The sequence below is a fragment of the Trachemys scripta genome, chromosome 5, assembly GCF_013100865.1.
Source record: "Trachemys scripta elegans isolate TJP31775 chromosome 5, CAS_Tse_1.0, whole genome shotgun sequence".
Taxonomy (NCBI): Eukaryota; Metazoa; Chordata; order Testudines; family Emydidae; genus Trachemys; species Trachemys scripta.
In genome coordinates, this window is record NC_048302.1 from 9248099 (window position 1) to 9267298 (window position 19200).

Sequence of the window (19200 nt, forward strand, 5' to 3'; positions counted from 1 at the left end):
CCATTTGTTCTTGTGTCCACATTGGCACTGAGTTTAAATAATTCCTCTCCCTCCCTGGTATTTATCCCTCTGATATATTTATAGAGAGCAATCATATCCCCCCTCAGCCTTCGTTTGGTTAGGCTAAACAAGCCAAGCTCTTTGAGTCTCCTTTCATAAGACAGGTTTTCCATTCATTGCCTCTTTCATCAACAGAAGTTGACCAATAAAAGATCAACTGTAACAATGTGGCATGCACCTCTCATGAGCTCCTCTTCTGGTCGGGTGTATTTGCAGTCTTTAAACAGTCCCAGGCCTGGCATCGGGTCGGGTCATACCTCCAGGGCTTCCTCCCTGGAGGCAATGGTTTTTGCCTCTTTGGAACCTTCTGACCCCAGCTGGGCCATTGAGTAGTTCAGATCCCCTTCTGGGAGGTTTATCATTATCTAATTGTGGGCCACTTCCCCAGTGGCCTACAGGGGGACCCAGGCCTGCCCTCTACTCCAGGTCCCAGCCCAGGGACCCTAAGAATAGCAGGCACCATTGTGAACCTATACAAAAAATACTTTCAGATCCCTGGGCCACTTCCCCTCAGCCCCAGTCTTCACCAATGCTTCACCCTGACCTCAGGGCAAAGGTACTTTCAGGCCCAGCAGCCAGCCAGGAGCTTGGTCTCGGTCCCCCAGTCCCTGCCAGCACCGAGCTGTCTGTGGTGCTGCAGTTTCCTTTGGCCAGCCAGGAGCACCATGTGTACTCCTCTGGCTCCAGCAAGGAACTGAGTATGGTCTGCACTGCAGCTCCTTTTAATATTGCCCTCCTAGGCCCTGATTGGCTGCCCTCTGCAGCCACTCTAGGCTGCTTAGAGGACTCCTTTACTGCTCCTTTCCTGGGACTGGTGTGGCAGGATTCTGAGGCTTTCAGCAGAGAGCCTCTGGGCCTAGTGCACCCCATAACACTCACCCACCTTGTCTCTTTAATATTATCTAACTACTTTCAGTTTGACCTCCCTGGACCAGCTTAAACAATTCCTCGCCCACTGGTGTTTACACTTTACAAGTATGAGTACAAACTATACAAAGTTAGCTTTTATCTTTTCTTTTAATCAGTCTCTCTAGACCCTTAGTCATTTATTTACTGCCTGAATTCATTCCTGCTTCCTGGCATATTTAGTATCCCGATACCTAGCAGCAAATATAGTAGAGAAATCTTACACCCTTAGCTTGCCTTTATGTTAGTACAGTATGATGAGCTCCAAACACCACTAGACCATGTTACACCACATGCATTACAAGTTCAAATACATGTTGCCCACTTCTACCTCAGGCCAAGATAAAAAAAACCCCCAGAAATCTAAAGTTAGCCAGATTTTCAAAAGTTCTGAGCAGTGTCCAGCAATGTCAATAGAAGGTGCTGGACGCTCAGCACGTCTGAAAATCAGGTTCCTTCGTTAGATGCCTGAACATTGATTTAGGAGCCCGACCTTTGAAACTCTTGGCCATGCTGTGCTTCGTCTGAAAAGCAGAGGATGAACTCTTGTTTTAAGTGTAAAGTAGAGTCTGGTTTGAACTAGGCATCTCTGCCACTAACTACCCCATAATAGTGGCTCCAAGGAGCACAGTATCTGAGCGCATCATAGATATTCATGGATTTAGGCTCTCAACACCCCTGTGACATACGGAGGGAATGATACCCCCATTTTACAGATGGGGAAATGAGGCTGATTGTCAGATGTGCTGAGCATCCCCAACTCAAGTCAATGGGATCTGCAGCTCCACAGAACATCAGGCCCCAACGACTGGTCCAATGGCACACAGAGAGTGCATGGCAAGACCTCGAACTGAACCCAGATCTCCTGAGGCCCATCCCATAAGCCCACCTTTGGCCAATTGGTAGTTGTCTAATGAGTATGTTAACTAAGACCAAATCTATTCCTGAGCCCTGGCTCACACCTTGAGACACCTCTCCCCATTCTATACTCAGCCATTCATCATCACTCTGTATTACTCACATCGCTTGCACCCCCTTTTGACACTAGCTATATAACGACGTGGCCACGTTAGTGGAGAAGTGTGTCAGATACAACAATATGCTCCTCTGAGCGCTCCTGCAGAGCAGACAAACAATACCTTGAAGGGTCTGAAGAGCAGGTAGAGCTCCCGCGGTTTGATGTCCAGGGGAAGACCGCTCACAAAGAGAGTCCGGACCTAGAAATCAACAAAGACAAACATGCAATTGAGATACGCATCCAAAATCTACTGCAGGCTTTGAAATTATCCAGACAATCCATATGAGGAACCTAATTAAAGCTCGCTTCAGGTGTAAACACAGATGCCTCCTACAGCCTGGTGGGAAAGGAGAGAGATGCACTAGTAAAGATTCTTTTGACCTTCTCCTGAAAAGTTTTAACACACAGTTTGGAGGAGCTCTGAAATTTGACAGGGGACTGTTCCTTGGGTCATGAAGGTGCCTTTTGCTGGCCTCGGGTGGCTGACAATGGCCATTGCTGGTCTGAGGTTCACACGGTATAGCTTGTTTTTGGCAGCACATGAAAATCCCTCAGCATTATGAAGACTCCTGGCTGGCGACTCCATACTTCGGGCTGAGTTCTAAATTGGGCTTGAAATGGGTCATGAATTCCTGGTTTCCCCTAAAAGTAGATGGCCAATTGGCATTAAATTCCGCACTAGATTCGTTTTTATGGTCCTTTGATTTTCTATACAGTTTGTTTGGTTCTTCCATCTAGATTTTAACGGGAAATCTTTGAGCAACACAGCTACTGCTTTAAACACATTGTTTCTCCACACAGCACTTTGAAGAGAGGTGGGTCCCGAGTAGATCTTGCTCCCTGCACAACTCTCAGTGCTGGGCAAGACCTCCTGGGCTACCCAAGCTGGGACTAGAAACCCACTCGCTCATATGGCAGACTCAAGTCTCAGCCTTTTAACCACCCTGCACTCAGCAAGAGTAGAAAGTGTTCTCGCAGGGAACGTGGAAGGGGGCTTGCCAAGCCCTAAGACTACACATGGAGTGTCTTCAAAGGCTCCGGTTCTCTTTGTCTGCTCCAGCGGCTTTCCCGTAAGGTGTGCAGCCACCACAGGGGTGAGGGCGGTATAAGAATCTCTATGGAATGGAATAAAACAGGGGTACACCCTGCCTGGGATCTGGCTCCACCTGGCCAGCTAAGAATGCCCCAGTATCTGGGAATTCTCAGTGGATGCGATGCTGGCATAGCTGGCTCCTGTGCCAACTTCCCCCGCCGGGACCCAGCAGAGGAGTGGAGCGCCCCAGCGTAACTCCAGTACGGTCCCTTGGGGGCCACAGCTGGCTGCCACAAGCAAAAACAGCCTTTAGGCTGCTATAACTTATGCCAGGACCCTGCACCAAGCAAGTCTTGGCATAGAAGAGAGTCTGGGCTATAGAATAATTCCTGAATGTGAACTGGAGCACACGGACAACAGCAAGATGCCCCTTCTGAAACGCTGTCATTCATAAGTAGGAGAGTGGCGGCTGCTGGCCGGGAGTCCAGCTCTGAAGGCAGAGCCACTGCCAGCAGCATCACAGAAGGAAGTATAGCACGGTATGGTATTGCCATCCGTACTTCTGCACCTCTACCTGCAGACCTGGGCCCTCAGTCAGTAGCCGCCACTCTCCGGCCGCCCAGCTCTGAAGGCAGCAGTGCAGAAGTAAGTGTGGCATGGTATGGTATTGCCAGTCTTATTTCTGTGCTGCCGCTGGCGGGGCGCTGCCTTCAGAGCTGGGCATCTGGCCAACAGCTACCGCTCTTGGGCCGCCCAGCTGTGAAGGCAGCGCAGAAGTAGCGGTGGCAATACCGTGACACACACCCTCCCCCCGCAACTCCCTTTTGGGTCAGGACCCCCAATTTGAGAAACACTGGTCTCCCCCGTGAAATCTGTATAGTATATGATGAAAGCATACAAAAAACCAGATTTCACGGGGGGAGACCAGATTTCACGGTCTGTGATGCGTTTTTCATGGCCGTGAATTTGGTAGGACCCTATTCATAAGCTAGTTGCACCGTAGCTACTGTGATTCATTCGTTGAAAACTCTGTACTGCTAAAAATCATCTTCTGCAGAGATGCTACTCTACAGAGTGCAGACTTTCATTTCAGGATAGATGATTCCCACACCGCCTGTAAAACAAGATGTACCGGAGAATCTACAAGAAGAACCACTGTTTTGAGAACAATGTCCGCTGGTTCTTTGAAGATTAGCCCCTGAACAAGTTAATTTTAGTTCGCGTCCACACAGGGGAGATACAGCACAGCACTTTGGTGCGCGCTGCTATTCACATCTCCAGAGTCCAAACTGCGGGGCAGTGTAGACATGCCCTGAGAAAGGCAAACCAAAACCACTTTGTGCTCCAAGAATCTGGAAGGGATCACGGTCAGTTTCAATGTTTTGAATGTGACTGGTTTTAAAACCCTACTTCTCTGATAGAGCAGGACCCTTTAAATTGCACGTCCTGATTTACTACAATTTCCTTTTAAAAACATTGCCAGGATTTTTCTGCACCGCTGTTTATGTTTAGAAGGGTCTTTGGGGTGGGCCTGAGAGCAGGGACACAGCCTTAGCCAGGGTGCCCCATCGTAAAGATGAGGACAGCTCGAATGAATCTTGCTTCCAGAGTTCAGTATTCATTAGGAAATTAGAACCTACCCAATAAACCCATCGGAAGTCTTCAGCTCCCATTGACACAGCAAGTCGGACTGTGTTGGTGGATCATATTACTCTGAAATAATGCCCTGACAGTGTTCTGCTAGATCACTTCTGTAGACAGGATCCCACCATGTTATAACCTCATAACCATCCTGTAGAGATTAGGTGCCCGTGGTCTCCCTGGCAGTGAAATTGAGTAAATAAGCCCTGAAAGCCCCCTTTTTGTTCACACAATGGTATGTGATAATAGCCAAATCCTCTTCTTAGCCTGACTGACAGTTAGGGTATGTCTACATTTAAACCGCTGCAGCTGCACGCTGTAGCACTTCAGTCTAGGTTCTCCCATCGGCAGAGGTAATGCACCGCCCTGAAAGGATGGAAGAATTCCTCCATCGCCCTAGCACTGTCTACACCGGGAGTCGGGTTGGCGTAGCTACATCTCTCAGGGATGTAGTACTTATGCAGATGTAAGTTCCCAGTGTAGGCCAGCCATTGGCAAACGCGGTACAGTCCTTGTCCTTAATTCAAGGTACATCCTGACATTTAATCATGGAAAGATGCATTTTCAGCCACGCGTTTCTTTCCTCTCTGGGTGGGGAATCTCATCATTATCTGCTCCCTTGCTTAGGAGTCTCTCGCATCTTCCTTGAAAGCATATTTCAAATGTCTGCGTGAAACACTCCCCTCTGAGGCTAGTTTGAAAGACATGAATCCTTGTTCAGAACACCCATGCTTCCCCAACCCTGAATTAGCTCACTCCCCCTGCAGCGCTCCACAGAGATTTGCTATCAGTGCCTTTCCTCCACGCCAGGGACACTCAAAGACACACTCAAAGGATCGAAAAGCCAAGAGGGACAGTCAGAAGAGGGGGAATTGCACTTGAGATGCCCACCATTTAAGGGGGAACCTTTGGTCCTTACATTCTGCTGGTCAAACAGGACAGGGCTATACTACAGGGGAGGGGAGGGATAGCTCAGTGGTTTGAGCATTGGCCTGCTAAACCCAGCGTTGTGAGTTCAATCCTTGAGGGGGCCACTTGGGGATCTGGGGCAAAATCAGTACTTGGTCCCGCTAGTGAAGGCAGGGGGCTGGACTCAATGACCTTCAAGGTCCCTTCCAATTCTAGGAGATGGGATATCTCCATTAATTAATTAATTACAGCAGACTTCCCCGCCCATCAGGGAGCACGTAGGCAACTGGCTCGGGGACAGATTGGGGCTTCTATTCTTAGGTCTCCCAGCTCAGCTCTATTGTAGTCAATGGGCCAGATCGCCAGCTGATGTAAATCAGTTGTAGCTCCACTGGAGTCAATAGGTCAAATCCACAAACTATGTCAATCAGCCGGAGCTCCACTAGGCTGATTTACTCCAGTGGAGGGTCTGGCCCACGAATCACAAGTCCATATACCAATCTGTGGGCTGTTACAATGTTGCTCCCAAGAGGTCTTTCAGTCCTTACTCCTCCTTGCCCATAGACCACGGCCCAAGCATCTGCCTAGAGACACACGTCTGCATTACCACTCAGCCCCTGGCATGTCAAGGTGGACGCTGGAACAGGAATGTGACAAACTCACCCAGATGTTTGCCAGCACTTAAAATAGCCCAGTGTTTACTTTCCACAGGGAGGCTGGCAGCCTTACAGAGAATAGTTTGAAGAGAGAGCCGGTGAGACTGGGTGGGGAGATTCCCCCAGAGGCCATGCTGCTGGGACTGGGGAGGAGTGTCAGAGGGTGACCGGCCTGGTGTAGGCTGGTCCTTGAAATGCACACGCACGCCACCAGTCTGTTGTCAGTTTCACCGGCTGCCCTGGGCAGAGGATCCTTCATGCAGCAAGTCTGCAGGGGTCACAGACACAGGGGACCAAATGCACGTAACCAACAAGGATCCCCGGACATGCCCTGGAACAGGGAAGTTTCCAGTTTTCAGGGACACATGGCTGCTCTGCACAAGAGGACGATGGGAGCTCATCTCAGCTGGGTGACCTAGGGCAGCTTGCCAAAGAAAGGTCTATCCAGCCTGAAATGTACTGCAAACGTTTTTAGATCACTGTTATTGCTCGATGAAGGGGAGTTTCAGCACTGAGCCAAGCTGACCTCAACACAAGGAAACCGCGGCTCTCTCTGCAAGCGTATTCTGTGTGGAAACAAGATTCAGGCTTCTCCATTCATGTGCAGGCCAAATATCAGCAAACTCAGCCCCAAGTAAAAATCTTACTCCACCCCACATGTGAATGCGAGGTGGACTGTCTGAGCAGTATCAGATCTATAAATTGAAGAGGGAATAGGAAATGATGAAGGAACATACAAGTTATCTGACCAAGACATGTGGCTTTTTAATCAATTTCCAACCAGGGGAATAGGTAAGCATGTTCTGTTCTCTGCTACTGCCAGATATGAAAGGGCACAGCGGTGCCCATTCCTCATCGGCTTATCCAGCAATTTATTTCCAGACCACTGTGAAATTGATTGGCTTCTCCCAGGCTTGTCCACCCAGTAAACACCCAATCCCGGTTAGTATTTCCTTGATGACTGAAACTCCGGGGTAAGGAACTGAAACCATCCCAGCCTCTCAAGCCTGTGCGTCTGGCACAAATGTCAGTGTGCCCTGACAGACAATGTGAAAGACAGACAGGTAGAGAGGCTAGGGAGGGATCTCTTTCTCTCTGAGCACTGTGCCGTATTTAATGTGTTTATCCTCACACCCCCGTCAGGCAAGGCAGACCTGTTATCCCTATGGCACAGATGGGATCTGAGGCACAGAGAGACGAAGTCCCGGATCCACAAAGGCCCCTAACTGTCACGGATTTCAGCGGAAGTCAGGCGCCTACAGACCTTAGCAGAGGTGGGCCAAGGAGACACAGGGAGTCAGCAGGGAGTGAAGGCTACCTAGGGTGGAGGAAGGGAATGTCTGCTTTTAGCGAAACGCTCAGTCAGTCCAGCCCCCGGCCAAGCTCGTGTGCTCAGATGCCCATAAAACTGCCAAGTCAGGAAAATTTCTCTTCTTTACATTTGCTTCTTCCCATGCAGATAACTGATATCTATCAAAATCTCTGGCTAGTTCTGGAGTGTGAGCATTCCTGGTTTGTGTGACAAATAACCCCTGGCTGAGCTACAGGCAGACAGCTATTAAACGGTGACGGGTATCCTAGTCTGGCTACACAACACCATACAGCTCTTGTGTCAACGGTGGGGATAACGCTGGGGGTGGCTCATTTGCTATCTGTCGGCTATGACAAAGTGAGACATGACAGTGCACAACCCAGCTCTATTAGCCATTCGAGGAAAGACCTGAGAGCCCAGAGCAAGTCCACTGGCTGTGGGGAAACCTGGAAGAGACAAGCCAGGCACCGGCCAGACGAGCGTGGCTGCTGCCCTCTGTGCTAACATAACAGACAGACCCAGGGAATCTTTCTGCCTCTGCTTTACGGCATTCTCCACTTTATAGTCCGTTAATGGGCTTTTATCGGAGTCATAAAACTGCTTTAATCGGGAAGCTTCATAAAAGCGCACACACAAGGTGCCAGCAGCCAACTGAGGTCTTTTCTTCTCTCTCTCTCTCTCTATATATATTACTTTTGGGGATGATTCACAAAACCAGTTGCCCACGTTTCTGTTTAGATACCTAAATAATGTGGCCTCACTTTTCAAAGCGCTGAGCTCCCAGCGGCTCCAATGGGGTAAAATACAGGTTTCTGGCCCATAAATCGTTCTTGTGGCTCTTGTCAGAACCCTCTCCAAGTTTTCACCGTCTGTGTCAGAGGACAGACACCAGAGCTGGACCCGGACTCCAGTAATGGTCTAACCGACCGCTGTATGCTATGTAATGCCACCTCATTTCTTCTGCTTTTCCGTCAGTCATCTCCCTTCCAGCCATGCTGAGCTCCCACTGAAGCCAGTGGGAACTGCTGGTTGCTCAGTTCTTTTCACAGTCGGGCCACTGACTTCCAAGTTAGGCTCTTATTTTTGAACCTCTCGGCCTCCAGTTGCACAGTTTGAGCCAGGAAATGCCCAAGTTAAGGTTGCCCACACTGCTTCACACCCAAGACACTGACTTTGGGCTTGTCCACACGGAGACTTGGTGCACGGCAAGCCCAGGTGTGCATCTTCAGCACCTCCAGCCTGCCACGCACACCCTGTCCGCGTGGAGCCTGCTGCCACGTACTCACAGTTCCCTGGCGTGCACAGACCTACTGCTGCTTGGAATGCGAGTACCGCCATGTGCACCACCGCACTGTTAGCACGCGCTAGCAGGGTCCACCCGGATGCTTAGTGCGTAGCAGGCAGTTTACCACACCCCAAGTCTCCATGCAGACTCTCCCAGACAGTGCGCCAGCAGCGGGAAAGAGCAGAGCATGGCCACGGGTGACCAGCAGCAGTCACGAGGAAGGGAGACGCACTAACTTATTCACGACAGAAACTAGCAGGCATGACGGAGTGAGCAGTGAGCATTAAAGTGCATGGGGAATGAGCAGGGCGGGGAGAAGCAAGGGGGGAAGGGCAGGGTTAAGCTGATCTTGGCTTTTACGGTATCCAACTGATTGCTTTATGAGTCCAAGCCATCACCCTGAAATACCCCTAGGAGCAACCACAGGTTCTGAAGCCTTGGCTGTGTGCAGAATGGAAACATCACATCTAGTGTGGACAAGCCATGGGGGGAATCCTGCCCCCTCGGAAGCCAATGGGAGCTTTGCCAGCGATATCGCTGGGGTCCAGATCCCATCCAGGATGCCCAGGGCCAATGTTGGATTTTGAAGGGACGTCTTCAGGTGACAAGGTGGAGCCACCTACTGCACTTCACCTATGATCTCAGCCAGGTCCGGGGTGAACACCCAGGTCCCCACTCGCCCGCTGCAGCACTTCCTGCGGGGCCTTGAACAGATTTGTTGTCTTGTGAAATTATCTCCAGTGCGGTGGGGAAGCATCCATACCCTGGAACCTATCACTCATTCCTTGCACAGACAGGCCTCGCCGGATTCCTTGTTTAATCACTCCTACCTCGGCGACCCCAAAATGAAGTCACCAGGAACCAAGTCAAAGGAGTAAGACTGAGTCCTTTGTCCCCCTGACATTACTGCTGCTCAGGAATGCTGGCTTCACCTCACGCCCTATGAGTCCTCATTGGCAAGGCTGGACCCGCATGCTCCTCCGTCCTTTGATGTAGAATGGTTTCAACTTGCAGCACACAAACAAGAGAGACTCCAGTTAATATTAGACCCAGATCTTCCCCGCAATCAGCAGCCAGAGTTACTGACCCCCGACGATCCCTTCCCCTTTTAATTACAATTGTACTGCCAGCCAGAGCCCGCAGCACTTCCCCCTGTCCTTCGGCTCTGTAATATGTAAGCTAGCTCTGTCATTAATAACCTAACTCGGGGACGTCGGCTCCGCTCAGAGATTTCTCCTGATGCTTTATAACAAGGTCATTTAGGCCTAAACCCCCCAGCCCAAGGTACTGATGCTACAATTTGTCTCACGCTGTGCATTCCATGGGTTGCAGAATAACCGATACAGAGCCTAGCAATGGGATAAGAACGGCCATACTGGGTCAGACCAAAGGTCCGTCTAGCCCAGTGTCCTGTCTTCCAACAGCGGCCAATGCCAGGTGCCCCAGAGGGAATGAACAGAACAGGGAATCATCAAGTGATACATCCCCTGTTGCCCATTCCCAGCTTCTGGCAAACAGAGACTAGAGACACCATCCCTGCCCAGCCTGGCTAATAGCCATTGATGGACCTATCCTCCAAGAACTTATCTAGTTCCTTTTTGAACCCTGTTATGGTCTTGGCCTTCACAACATCCTCTGGCAAAGAATTCCACAAGTTGACAGTGCGTGAAAAAAATACTTCCTTTTGTTTGTTTTAAATCTGCTGCCTATTAATTTCATTTGGTGGCCCCTAGTTCTTGTGTTACGAGAAGGAGTAAATAACCCTTCCTTATTTACTATCTCCACACGAGTCATGATTTTATAGACCTCCATCATATCCCCCCCTCAGTCGTCTCCTTTCCAAGCTGAACAGTCCCTCTCTTATTAATCTCCCTCATAGATGCCACAAACACGGGACACCCAGCCTCTTCGGGAATCATCACTGGGCCAGAGGTGTGTAGCCACTCGGCACCTCCCCATCTCTGGCCTTTCGTACCTGAAGCAGGCTAGGGCAGCCTTTGCCAGGGAAGCCCCTAATACCGAGGGAATTCCTTGGCAGACAGATTCAGCTGGTTTAGGGCCCCTTTCTGCCAGTGTAAAGGGGCCTTATGGGGAGCGTGAGCTGGGCCATTCTCAGTGTGGGAGTGACGGCGATGGAGCCATGGCTTGGAGCCCCAGCACCGCAGCAGGGCAGAGAATCGAGGCTTTCCTGACTGGTGTGGGCTACGCTCCTGCCTCGGATGTCAAGGCCAGATGCTGCCACCCTCCCTCACTGTGAGTAGCACCTTTCTCTGATGGGGGGAAGAACTGGGCTTTTCCTAGGCCTTTCCTCTGGATCCAGCCCCAGCTCCATGGGAACGCGCACTGGGGTCGAGTGCAGCCCGACCAGCATGCCCAGGGCTGGATGACAGCAGCACACGCAGCCTGGGAGGCGGATGTTAGTCTGATAACTGGCAGCTCCCAAGAGGGGAGAAGCGTGGTTCTAGACACCAGGCCGCTGGCTTTTTCACTATAGCTACCAACTCCGCTGGCTATTGATACAAGCATCCACGTAACCTCATCACCTAACTCTGTTACTTCCCTTCCAAAGAGACCCCTGCTTTGTGTCCTCTTTGCAGCGGGAGCCGGAGAGCAGGGATGCCATCCCGGGGCAGGGCTGGGCTGGCCCATGCCCACACAGAAAGGATTTGGGCAAGGAATGCAGCACTTTGGGCAGCCGTACAGGAACCGTTCGAGTGCGCGTTGGCAGCCCCTTTAAGAAGGAAGAGTTCCAAAGTAGAGTGTGTGGGTTGAGAGTCGGCAATGAAATTCATTTGAATTTTATCTTTGTTGCAAGCTTATTTTCATTTCTTATTCCTTCCTTTCCGGATAACTACCCAGCGTATTGGGACAGAAGATTAATGGCTTCAATAAAATGCAACAAGACGTTCAGTTTGTTCCAGGAAATCAAGAAAAACAAAACTAACCGGTACAGAAAACATTTCTGGCCCTCTAGCCTGACGTCACTTACACAAGGGTTCAGTCGTTCCAGAATAATTGGGGAGGCCTCATTAGACACACCATCATTACTGGGCAGTTGAGATTTTCAGTTAAAGTAGAGTTTAAAACCCTTTATTGTTATTCCCCTGTTTATCAAACGAATTTGCCCCACTTAGGCTCAGGGTACAGATTTCGTTCCCTTTGAAGTTGCAAGCAAGTGCAGTCTGTGTTTAGGAGTCTGAAGGAGTTGAAATGACTCCTTTCGGGAATATTACACCTTGTGTCGGATGTCCCTTTCTATCCTACTAATCTACAAATGGTTTTAACACTTGAAACTTGACGTGGCTGTAGCCGTAAATAAAGTGCACACAGAGGCTGCGTAAAAACACCGACTGCAGCACAGCAAGGCCCAAACATTTAAAATCAGGCGTCGGGCCCTAAAATCATGAGATTGTTAAGCCAATCATGAGATTTTAAAAAAATAACAAATGTTGATTCTTTGTAGCTGCTTTCTGGCTTCTGAGTGTTTAGGAAGCAGCACCTGAGTTGCATTTTCAAGCTTTTCTCACAGGGCCTGGCAGAAATTTTTCTCTGAAATGAAAGTTGAGATTCTCTGGGGTTTGAGAGATGCACCCAAAATCACAAGACTTGCAATAAAATCACACAGCAAGGCTATTCGCCTTCTTGTCAATACCAGTCTATTCAAGCAAATAGATACAAAATTGTCTAGCAACTGTTGACGTCTCCAATTAAACAAATTGTCCCAGGCCCTCCAGGAGCCAATGAGGGCTTTTCTCCCCTGCTGCTGGGCCCTGCCTGGGACCTGAGTGGCAGTGGGGAGGAGAGGGCAGCTGTGCCAGCAGGGAGATAGATCCCTGGGAAACTCCTTTCCCTTGTCCGTGGGGATGGTGGCCAGATGCCCCAGCTTCTGTGTTCGCAGCTTATCCCCAGCAACACCAACCCCATGTGCGCAAAGTCAGGCCTCCCAGCGCCAGGGGATTTTAGGAAACAGTCAGGGAAGTTCTGGGGTTTTTGCCATCTGGTGCTGGAGCCTCAGTTCTCCTGCTTTGATCCATCACCAGGAGGGCCAGAAACGTACTATTTTTAAATGGAAGCTAAGAATCTAATGTACTCACATGACTCCAGGAGCTGGGGCTTTATGAATATGCCCCTTGGCACAAGACTAGTAATAAGATGCCAAGTTGCCAGCACTTCTTCCCCCAGGCCCTGCAGCGTGGAGAGCAGGCTGGGGAAGCAGCAGTGTCTGCTTGGGGCAATGGAAAACTGCACCCCAAAGCCACATGTTCAGGTTCCCCAGCGTGCCCTCTGGTGACTGTCAGACGGTACGGCACCAGCAACTGCAGCTTGGCCTGAAAGCTGGAGCTGCGAGATCACGAGCAGCATTTTAAAACACTGCAAAATCCCTGAGATGTGAGAAACGGGCAACAACTGGGCACCCCAAGCCCAAATTCCTCTGTGCTCTGTAAACGAGGGAGCCAGGCTATCTTGGCCTGTCACGGATCAGGGCCTGTAGCCGAGCCAGTCCCTGGACAGCCCAACAAGCTCGGCTGGCCTTAGCAGGTGGCCTGATTAGCTGCAACACCTGACCGGTGGGAAGAGTCAGCAAACTGGCTCTTAAACCCAGCAACGGCAGCAGCACCAGTTCGGTGGCCGCTCAAAGCATTTGCCCATGGCTGCGATTGCTCCTGCCTGGGACGCAGCCTGCCTCACTCTGACCCTCGGCTCTGGCAGCTGGCCTCTGCCCCAAGGCCTGGCTCTTGACTCCTGCTCCGACCACTAGGCACGGCTGCCCACGTCCCGCTCTCTGACACACGCAAAGGGCAATGCCAAAGCCTGCCGGCTCTCGGGCAGCACGGCACGGCCTCTGTTACCGCAGAAGGATGTCTGTATGGGAACGTGGTCCCGGCATCTGGCTGCTAAACAGGGAGTTCCTGGGCCAGGTTTTCAGAAGGGCCCAGCCCCCACATTCTGCCACCAACTGGCCCAAAAGCTCAGCTGGCACCTACCTAGAGCGACTGGTTGTCAGAAGTGTGGGCACCCGGGGTCTCTGACTGAGAACAAAGGGGGATTCCCCCTCCCACCCTAGGTGCTGCTAAGCTCTGTCGACCCTCTGGCCTGGCCTGCCTGCAGCAAGTCCAGACAAGCAAGACATGGGTGGCTGCAGAGATCTTTACAGAAGTTCATCAGGGGACATCTGGACAGAGCCGCAGGAAAGATGGCTAGCTCGCCGAGAGGCTGGCGTGCTGCGATCTCATCTAGAATCTCACTGGCCTGGGGCCAGAAATGTAGCGCGAGATGTCATAATCGCCATAAAAGGAGAAAGAGCCAATCCCAGTGCGCCTCTGTCAGCATTTATGTGGGATGTTCGTCTGCAAGGGTCAGATTCGTGGCTCCGGAGCAGTTTAACCTGGCTTTCATTCCCTTGCCACGAGAGGCAATGCTCTGCTATGGCTTCATCTGCATTGATTCACGTCCGACCCCCAGTGCTGAACGCACGCTCACGTTTGTGTCCAAAGCAGGAGCTTTAGTGACCCGTATATAGGTCGGAATGAGCAGTTGGCATGCAGGCTCTGGGACTGAAAAGCAGACGGCCTGGTTCACCAGCCATAGCAAACTGGTGTCTGTCGCGGAGGGAATTCGGATTCAGTGCGCCCGGGCCCTGCCCGGGGAGGCTGCTCACACAGGACTAATGGCCAGCAGCCCTCTCCAGATGTTCCTCCTGAAGGAGGAAGGATAATCGGCACAAAGGGGCATGTGGGAGGGCTTTTTTCCGTGTCTGAGCATACCCATCTGGCTCCATGCCCTGCCCACCGTGTTTCGCCAGGGGCTGGAGGAGAGAGATCTTTACCGAGTGTGCTGAGAGGCCAGGGATACATACTAGGGCTGTACAGTGAGCGAGCCAGCAGCCTGGAGTTTGCATGCCAGGACCCCAGTGCCACCCCTAAACCAGGGTCCTCCTGAACCCCAGCCTTCTTTCTCCACGTCCACTCCTCACACAACGCACTGGGTGAAGGGTCACAGCACCTGGGCGACATTCGGACCCGCTAGCTGAATGGAATCAAACAATCCAGCAGGCATTTGAAATGCCGGGTGCATTCTAGTGACCTGGCCAAGGCTGGGCTGCCTGGGAGAATTACTGGAGCCCCAGTCATGCCCCATCCTAGGAGCCGCAGTGTCGGGAAGCGGATGGGGGTTGAGAACATTCCGCTCCCTTTGGCCGCTATTAGGAACCGGAGTTGGACAGTTGTTAACAGGCAAATTTACAAAAGAAAAACCAATTTTTTTCACCCAAAATATTTAAAAAGCAGCATATCATGTACAAGAACTGTGACACCCCCTCGCCTCCTAATTGGCCCTGAATTCTTTCATTCCTCATCTACCCAGGAGATAGGCCAGTTGCTGCCTGTTTGATAGATCACTATTTCTCATGTATTTATTTTTTAAATCAATTAATAATACAAACCAGCACTTATTTACTCATCCTGAGTGCTTTGTTTTAGTGATTTCGACTTCTTTGCAATGATGTAAAGTGACTAAAATGTCTTCGATCACGCCAGAGTTTTCTTTTAAAATCACATTTATCCATGAGCCCCTTGCTGTAAAGCCGGGACTGCCAACCCCAGACACTCAAAAATCCCGAGTCTGCCCTCAAAAAATTAGGGGATTGGCTAAAATATCAAAGATGTTTTAAAAAAAATAATACATTTGGGTTCTTTTTCTTTTCTCTCTGGTGCCTGAATGTTTAGGTCAGGCTCGGGTCAGATTTTCAAGCTTTTCTCTGCATCCACAAGGGCTAGAAACTTACTTTTTTTTAAATGGAAGCTGAGATTTTCACATAATCCCAGGACTCCGGGAGCCAGGACTTCAGGAAAATCACCACATATCGTGAGACGTACAAATGGGCAACACTGAAAACAATATGAAAAAATACAGCTGGGACCTGACACCCCAAAATGACATTCTGCTCACACTTTCTCCTCTCCAGTCTTGCACCCTTCAGCTCCTGCTACTTAAAAACACAATGGACGGCTAGCGCTCTAGGGCCAGACTCTACCAGCCCTACTCATGCCGAGTAGAACCTCACTCTGTTATTCATGGAGTACCCGTAGTGGAATCAGGCCCATAGCCGAGGGAGTGGCATACAAAAATAACCAAAATTCCCCCAGAAAATCCAACTGCTCTCTAACACTCACTGGTTAAAATCTGATGCTTGGTTCTCTCCCGCAATTGTGGCACTGGAGAAAACAGAATGGGTTTTCACGGAAAAACGATCAAATATTAAGACTCTATCCTCCTAAGAAAGAATCCCAAAGAAATCCTGAAATTCAGATCCTCTGCAGCTCAACATAGATTTTGTAATTTTGACCTACAATTTGTTAGAGAGAAAAGTTCTGAGAAGTCCTCTAAAATTAGACCTCAGAAGGCCATGGCATCTCTTTAATAATGCCTTGTTTTCTTTGAGAGTTGAAATTCAGGTCAGCCAAGCTTTAAACTATAAAATTATATTGCAGTGTTAGTCAAGGAGGGGAGATGGGGGAGTGCCGGTTAAGAGTGATCTTTAAAGGATCTCTTATCTTGGTGTCTATACCAAAAAGAACCTCTCTTCTGAGCCCATCAGATCATCAGCATTTGGGGCAGGAGGGGACAGGTATTTCTATGACCTAATTTAATCAAAGCTTGACATTTCCCTCTGCAGACGCCCCCACAGCCTGCGCATACAGACATGAAGGTTAGATTTTGGGCTTGTCTGGCTTTGCTCAGGCTTCCACGGTGCAGAAGATTAGGAGAGTTTAACAGAACCTGCAGACACTGCCACCCCCATCTAATCCTCTCCATCAAGAAGCTACAAGAGGAAGAGCTCCTAGGGTGACCAGATATCCCGATTTTATAGGGACAGCCCCGATATTTGGGGCTTTTTTTTATATGGGCTCCTATTACCCCTCACCCCCGTCCCGATTTTTCACACTTGATCTGGTCACCCTAAGAGCCCCAGAGGAGCAGCGCTGGAAGTGAGACAACAGCTGTCAGTGAACTGTATCTCACTCATGCCGCTGCATGCATGTGGGCCATTCATAGGGTTACCGTACTTAAGGTTTTAAAAAAGAGGACACTCCACGGGGCCCTGGCCCCGCCCCTTCCCCGCCCCGGCCCCGCCCCAACTACGCCCCCTCCCCAAAGTCCCCGTCCAAACCCCACCCCTTCCCCAAAGTCCCCGCCCCAACTCCGCCCCCTCCCCTGAGCGCCCCGCATTTCCCCTCCTCCTTCCCAGCCACACGAAACAGCTGCCCGAGTGCTACCAGCTTCACGGTTTGCTGGGCAGCCCCCAGACCTCCAGACCCTGCGTCCCCGGCTGGGCGCTTCCCCTCCCGGGCTCCGGCTGCGCTGGGGAAGCGCCCGGCCGGGGGCGCAGCGGGTCTGGAGGTCTGGGGGCTGCCCGGCAAACCGTGAAGCCGGTAGCGCTCGGGCAGCTCGGCTCTTACAGAGCTGAGAAGTCAGGAAGCAGCAGCCGCCGGCGGAGCCCGCTCTAAGGTAAGCCAGGGATGCCGGCAAAGCTGGGAGTATTTTTCCCGGACATGTTCGGCTTTTTGGAAATTCCCCCCGGACGGGGGTTTGATTACCAAAAAGCCGGACGTGTCTGGGAAAAAACGGACGTATGGTAACTCTAGCCAGTCAAACTCTGGGGCAAGCCTGAGAAACTCTTCTGGAATGTACCCCTGTTCCCTAGATCCAGCAGGAGGGAACTGTAAAAGGCACGTGACCATGCGCAGCCAATCACCTGTTAATGCCACTAAAATGAACTACCTTTCCACGACATCTTAAAGAACAGACACAATTAGTAACAACATCCCGACGGGGTACAAACATTTTCTCAGAAATGGCTGTAACTTTATGGGCCTGCTTCTCCCCTTCCTTCCCCTGGAGTAAAGACTTAAGCTGTGTGGCGTGGCTGCGAAACGCGACCAGATTGGAGTGGCGGCGACCTAGCCCCGCTTTGTACTGCAGAGAGGGAGCGACGGCACTCGGGGCCTGGCGTGGCAGATGGGGCCTGTGTTTGAAGGGTCTTCAACTGAAATCAGTTGAAATCAGACCTAACTGGCGATGTTAGTGAAATGTGAAAATGAGACCTGGCGTTTATATATTGGTTTTGATTTCAGTAATAAAAAGACACCTGGTCAAGGCAGTAGATGCCCGGACGTGTATCAACAATACAACAAACCCCTGCAGCGTAGCATTACATTACGTTAGTGGAGAAGTCAGGAGAACGTTATTTCTAATCTAAAAGGGAAACACTCAGATCATTTAGCCCACAAACTGTATGGAAGATTTCACAGGAAATGTGTTCTTTCTTCTATTGTTATATTACACAGAACTCTCCTGCACAGATTAAAACAGCAAGTAGCGTAGGTCCTACATAAACAATACTCTGTAAACCTGCCATGTTCAGGGTGGGGAGTTGGCACCTATAAAAATGAGGTGGAGACGATACACAAATGTAGTTTCTCCACAATAATTCTTGACAAGCTGTGCAGATGTTTTCGTTAAACATTGAAAAAGGCAAAGATTTTACATGGAAATTAGGATGGTTTTGCCTTATCTGCAGAGAACATCCCGGGGCCTCCCAATCCATAGGAAAGGAGTGAAAAAAGCGCCCGAGATAAAACTTCTTTAAAAGCCTGATAAAATCAGTGACTCAAGTCTGACAGCCCCTGTCCTCAGAGTGGTGTTCATTTACCCTGGGAATGACTCGCAGGCCAGAACGGCTCCTTCCCCAGACAGCCACTAAGCCCCAGAAACAAAGCAGGACCACAGAAACCACAGCTGACAGAGCACATAAACTGGGGGGCAATTCTGCCGTTCATGCTACTTTTCAGGATCCTGAAGAAGGGATTGCTAGGGAGCCTAATGTAGGGTTACCATACGTCCGGGTTTCCCTGGACATGTCCGGCTTTTCACTCTTTAAATAGCCGTCCGGGGGGGATTTCTAAAAATCTAAAAATGTCCGGGATTTCCCCCCGGTCGGCTATTTAAAGAGCGAAAAGCGGCTGACAGGGCGGCCGAGCGCCGCTCGCATTGGGGCCCCTTCCCGGCTCCCCCCATCCCCTGCAGCCTTAGCACGCCGCCCGGCAGCGCTGGGGGGCGGGGCTGTGCGCCTGTGAGGAAACGCGGCGGCGGGGCTGGCAGTGGCGGCCAGAGCCCCCCCCCGCTTCCCCCCTTCTCCACACGGAGCCAGACACCTGCTCTAAGCCGAGTGGCACGGTAAGGGGCCGGGGAGTTGGAGAAGGGGGGCAGTCAGGGGACGGGGGGGGGGGGGGGGGGGTTGGATGGGTTGGAGGTTCTGGGGGGGCTGTCAGGGGGCAGGGGTGTGGAGAGGGGTCGAGGCAGGCAGGGAGCAGAGGAGGT

The 19200-nt window shown here is 50.9% G+C and overlaps 1 protein-coding gene across 1 annotated transcript in view; it reads right to left on the reverse strand.

Annotated features, from left to right (window-relative positions):
• The window catches only part of RBPMS (RNA binding protein, mRNA processing factor), a gene marked incomplete in the record, with an annotated part of 118950 nt that overhangs the window by 86047 nt on the left and 13703 nt on the right, over nt 1-19200 (reverse strand). Inside the window, 1 exon segment of the mRNA XM_034771226.1 lies at nt 2106-2183. Coding sequence (XP_034627117.1) covers nt 2106-2183 — 78 coding nt within the window.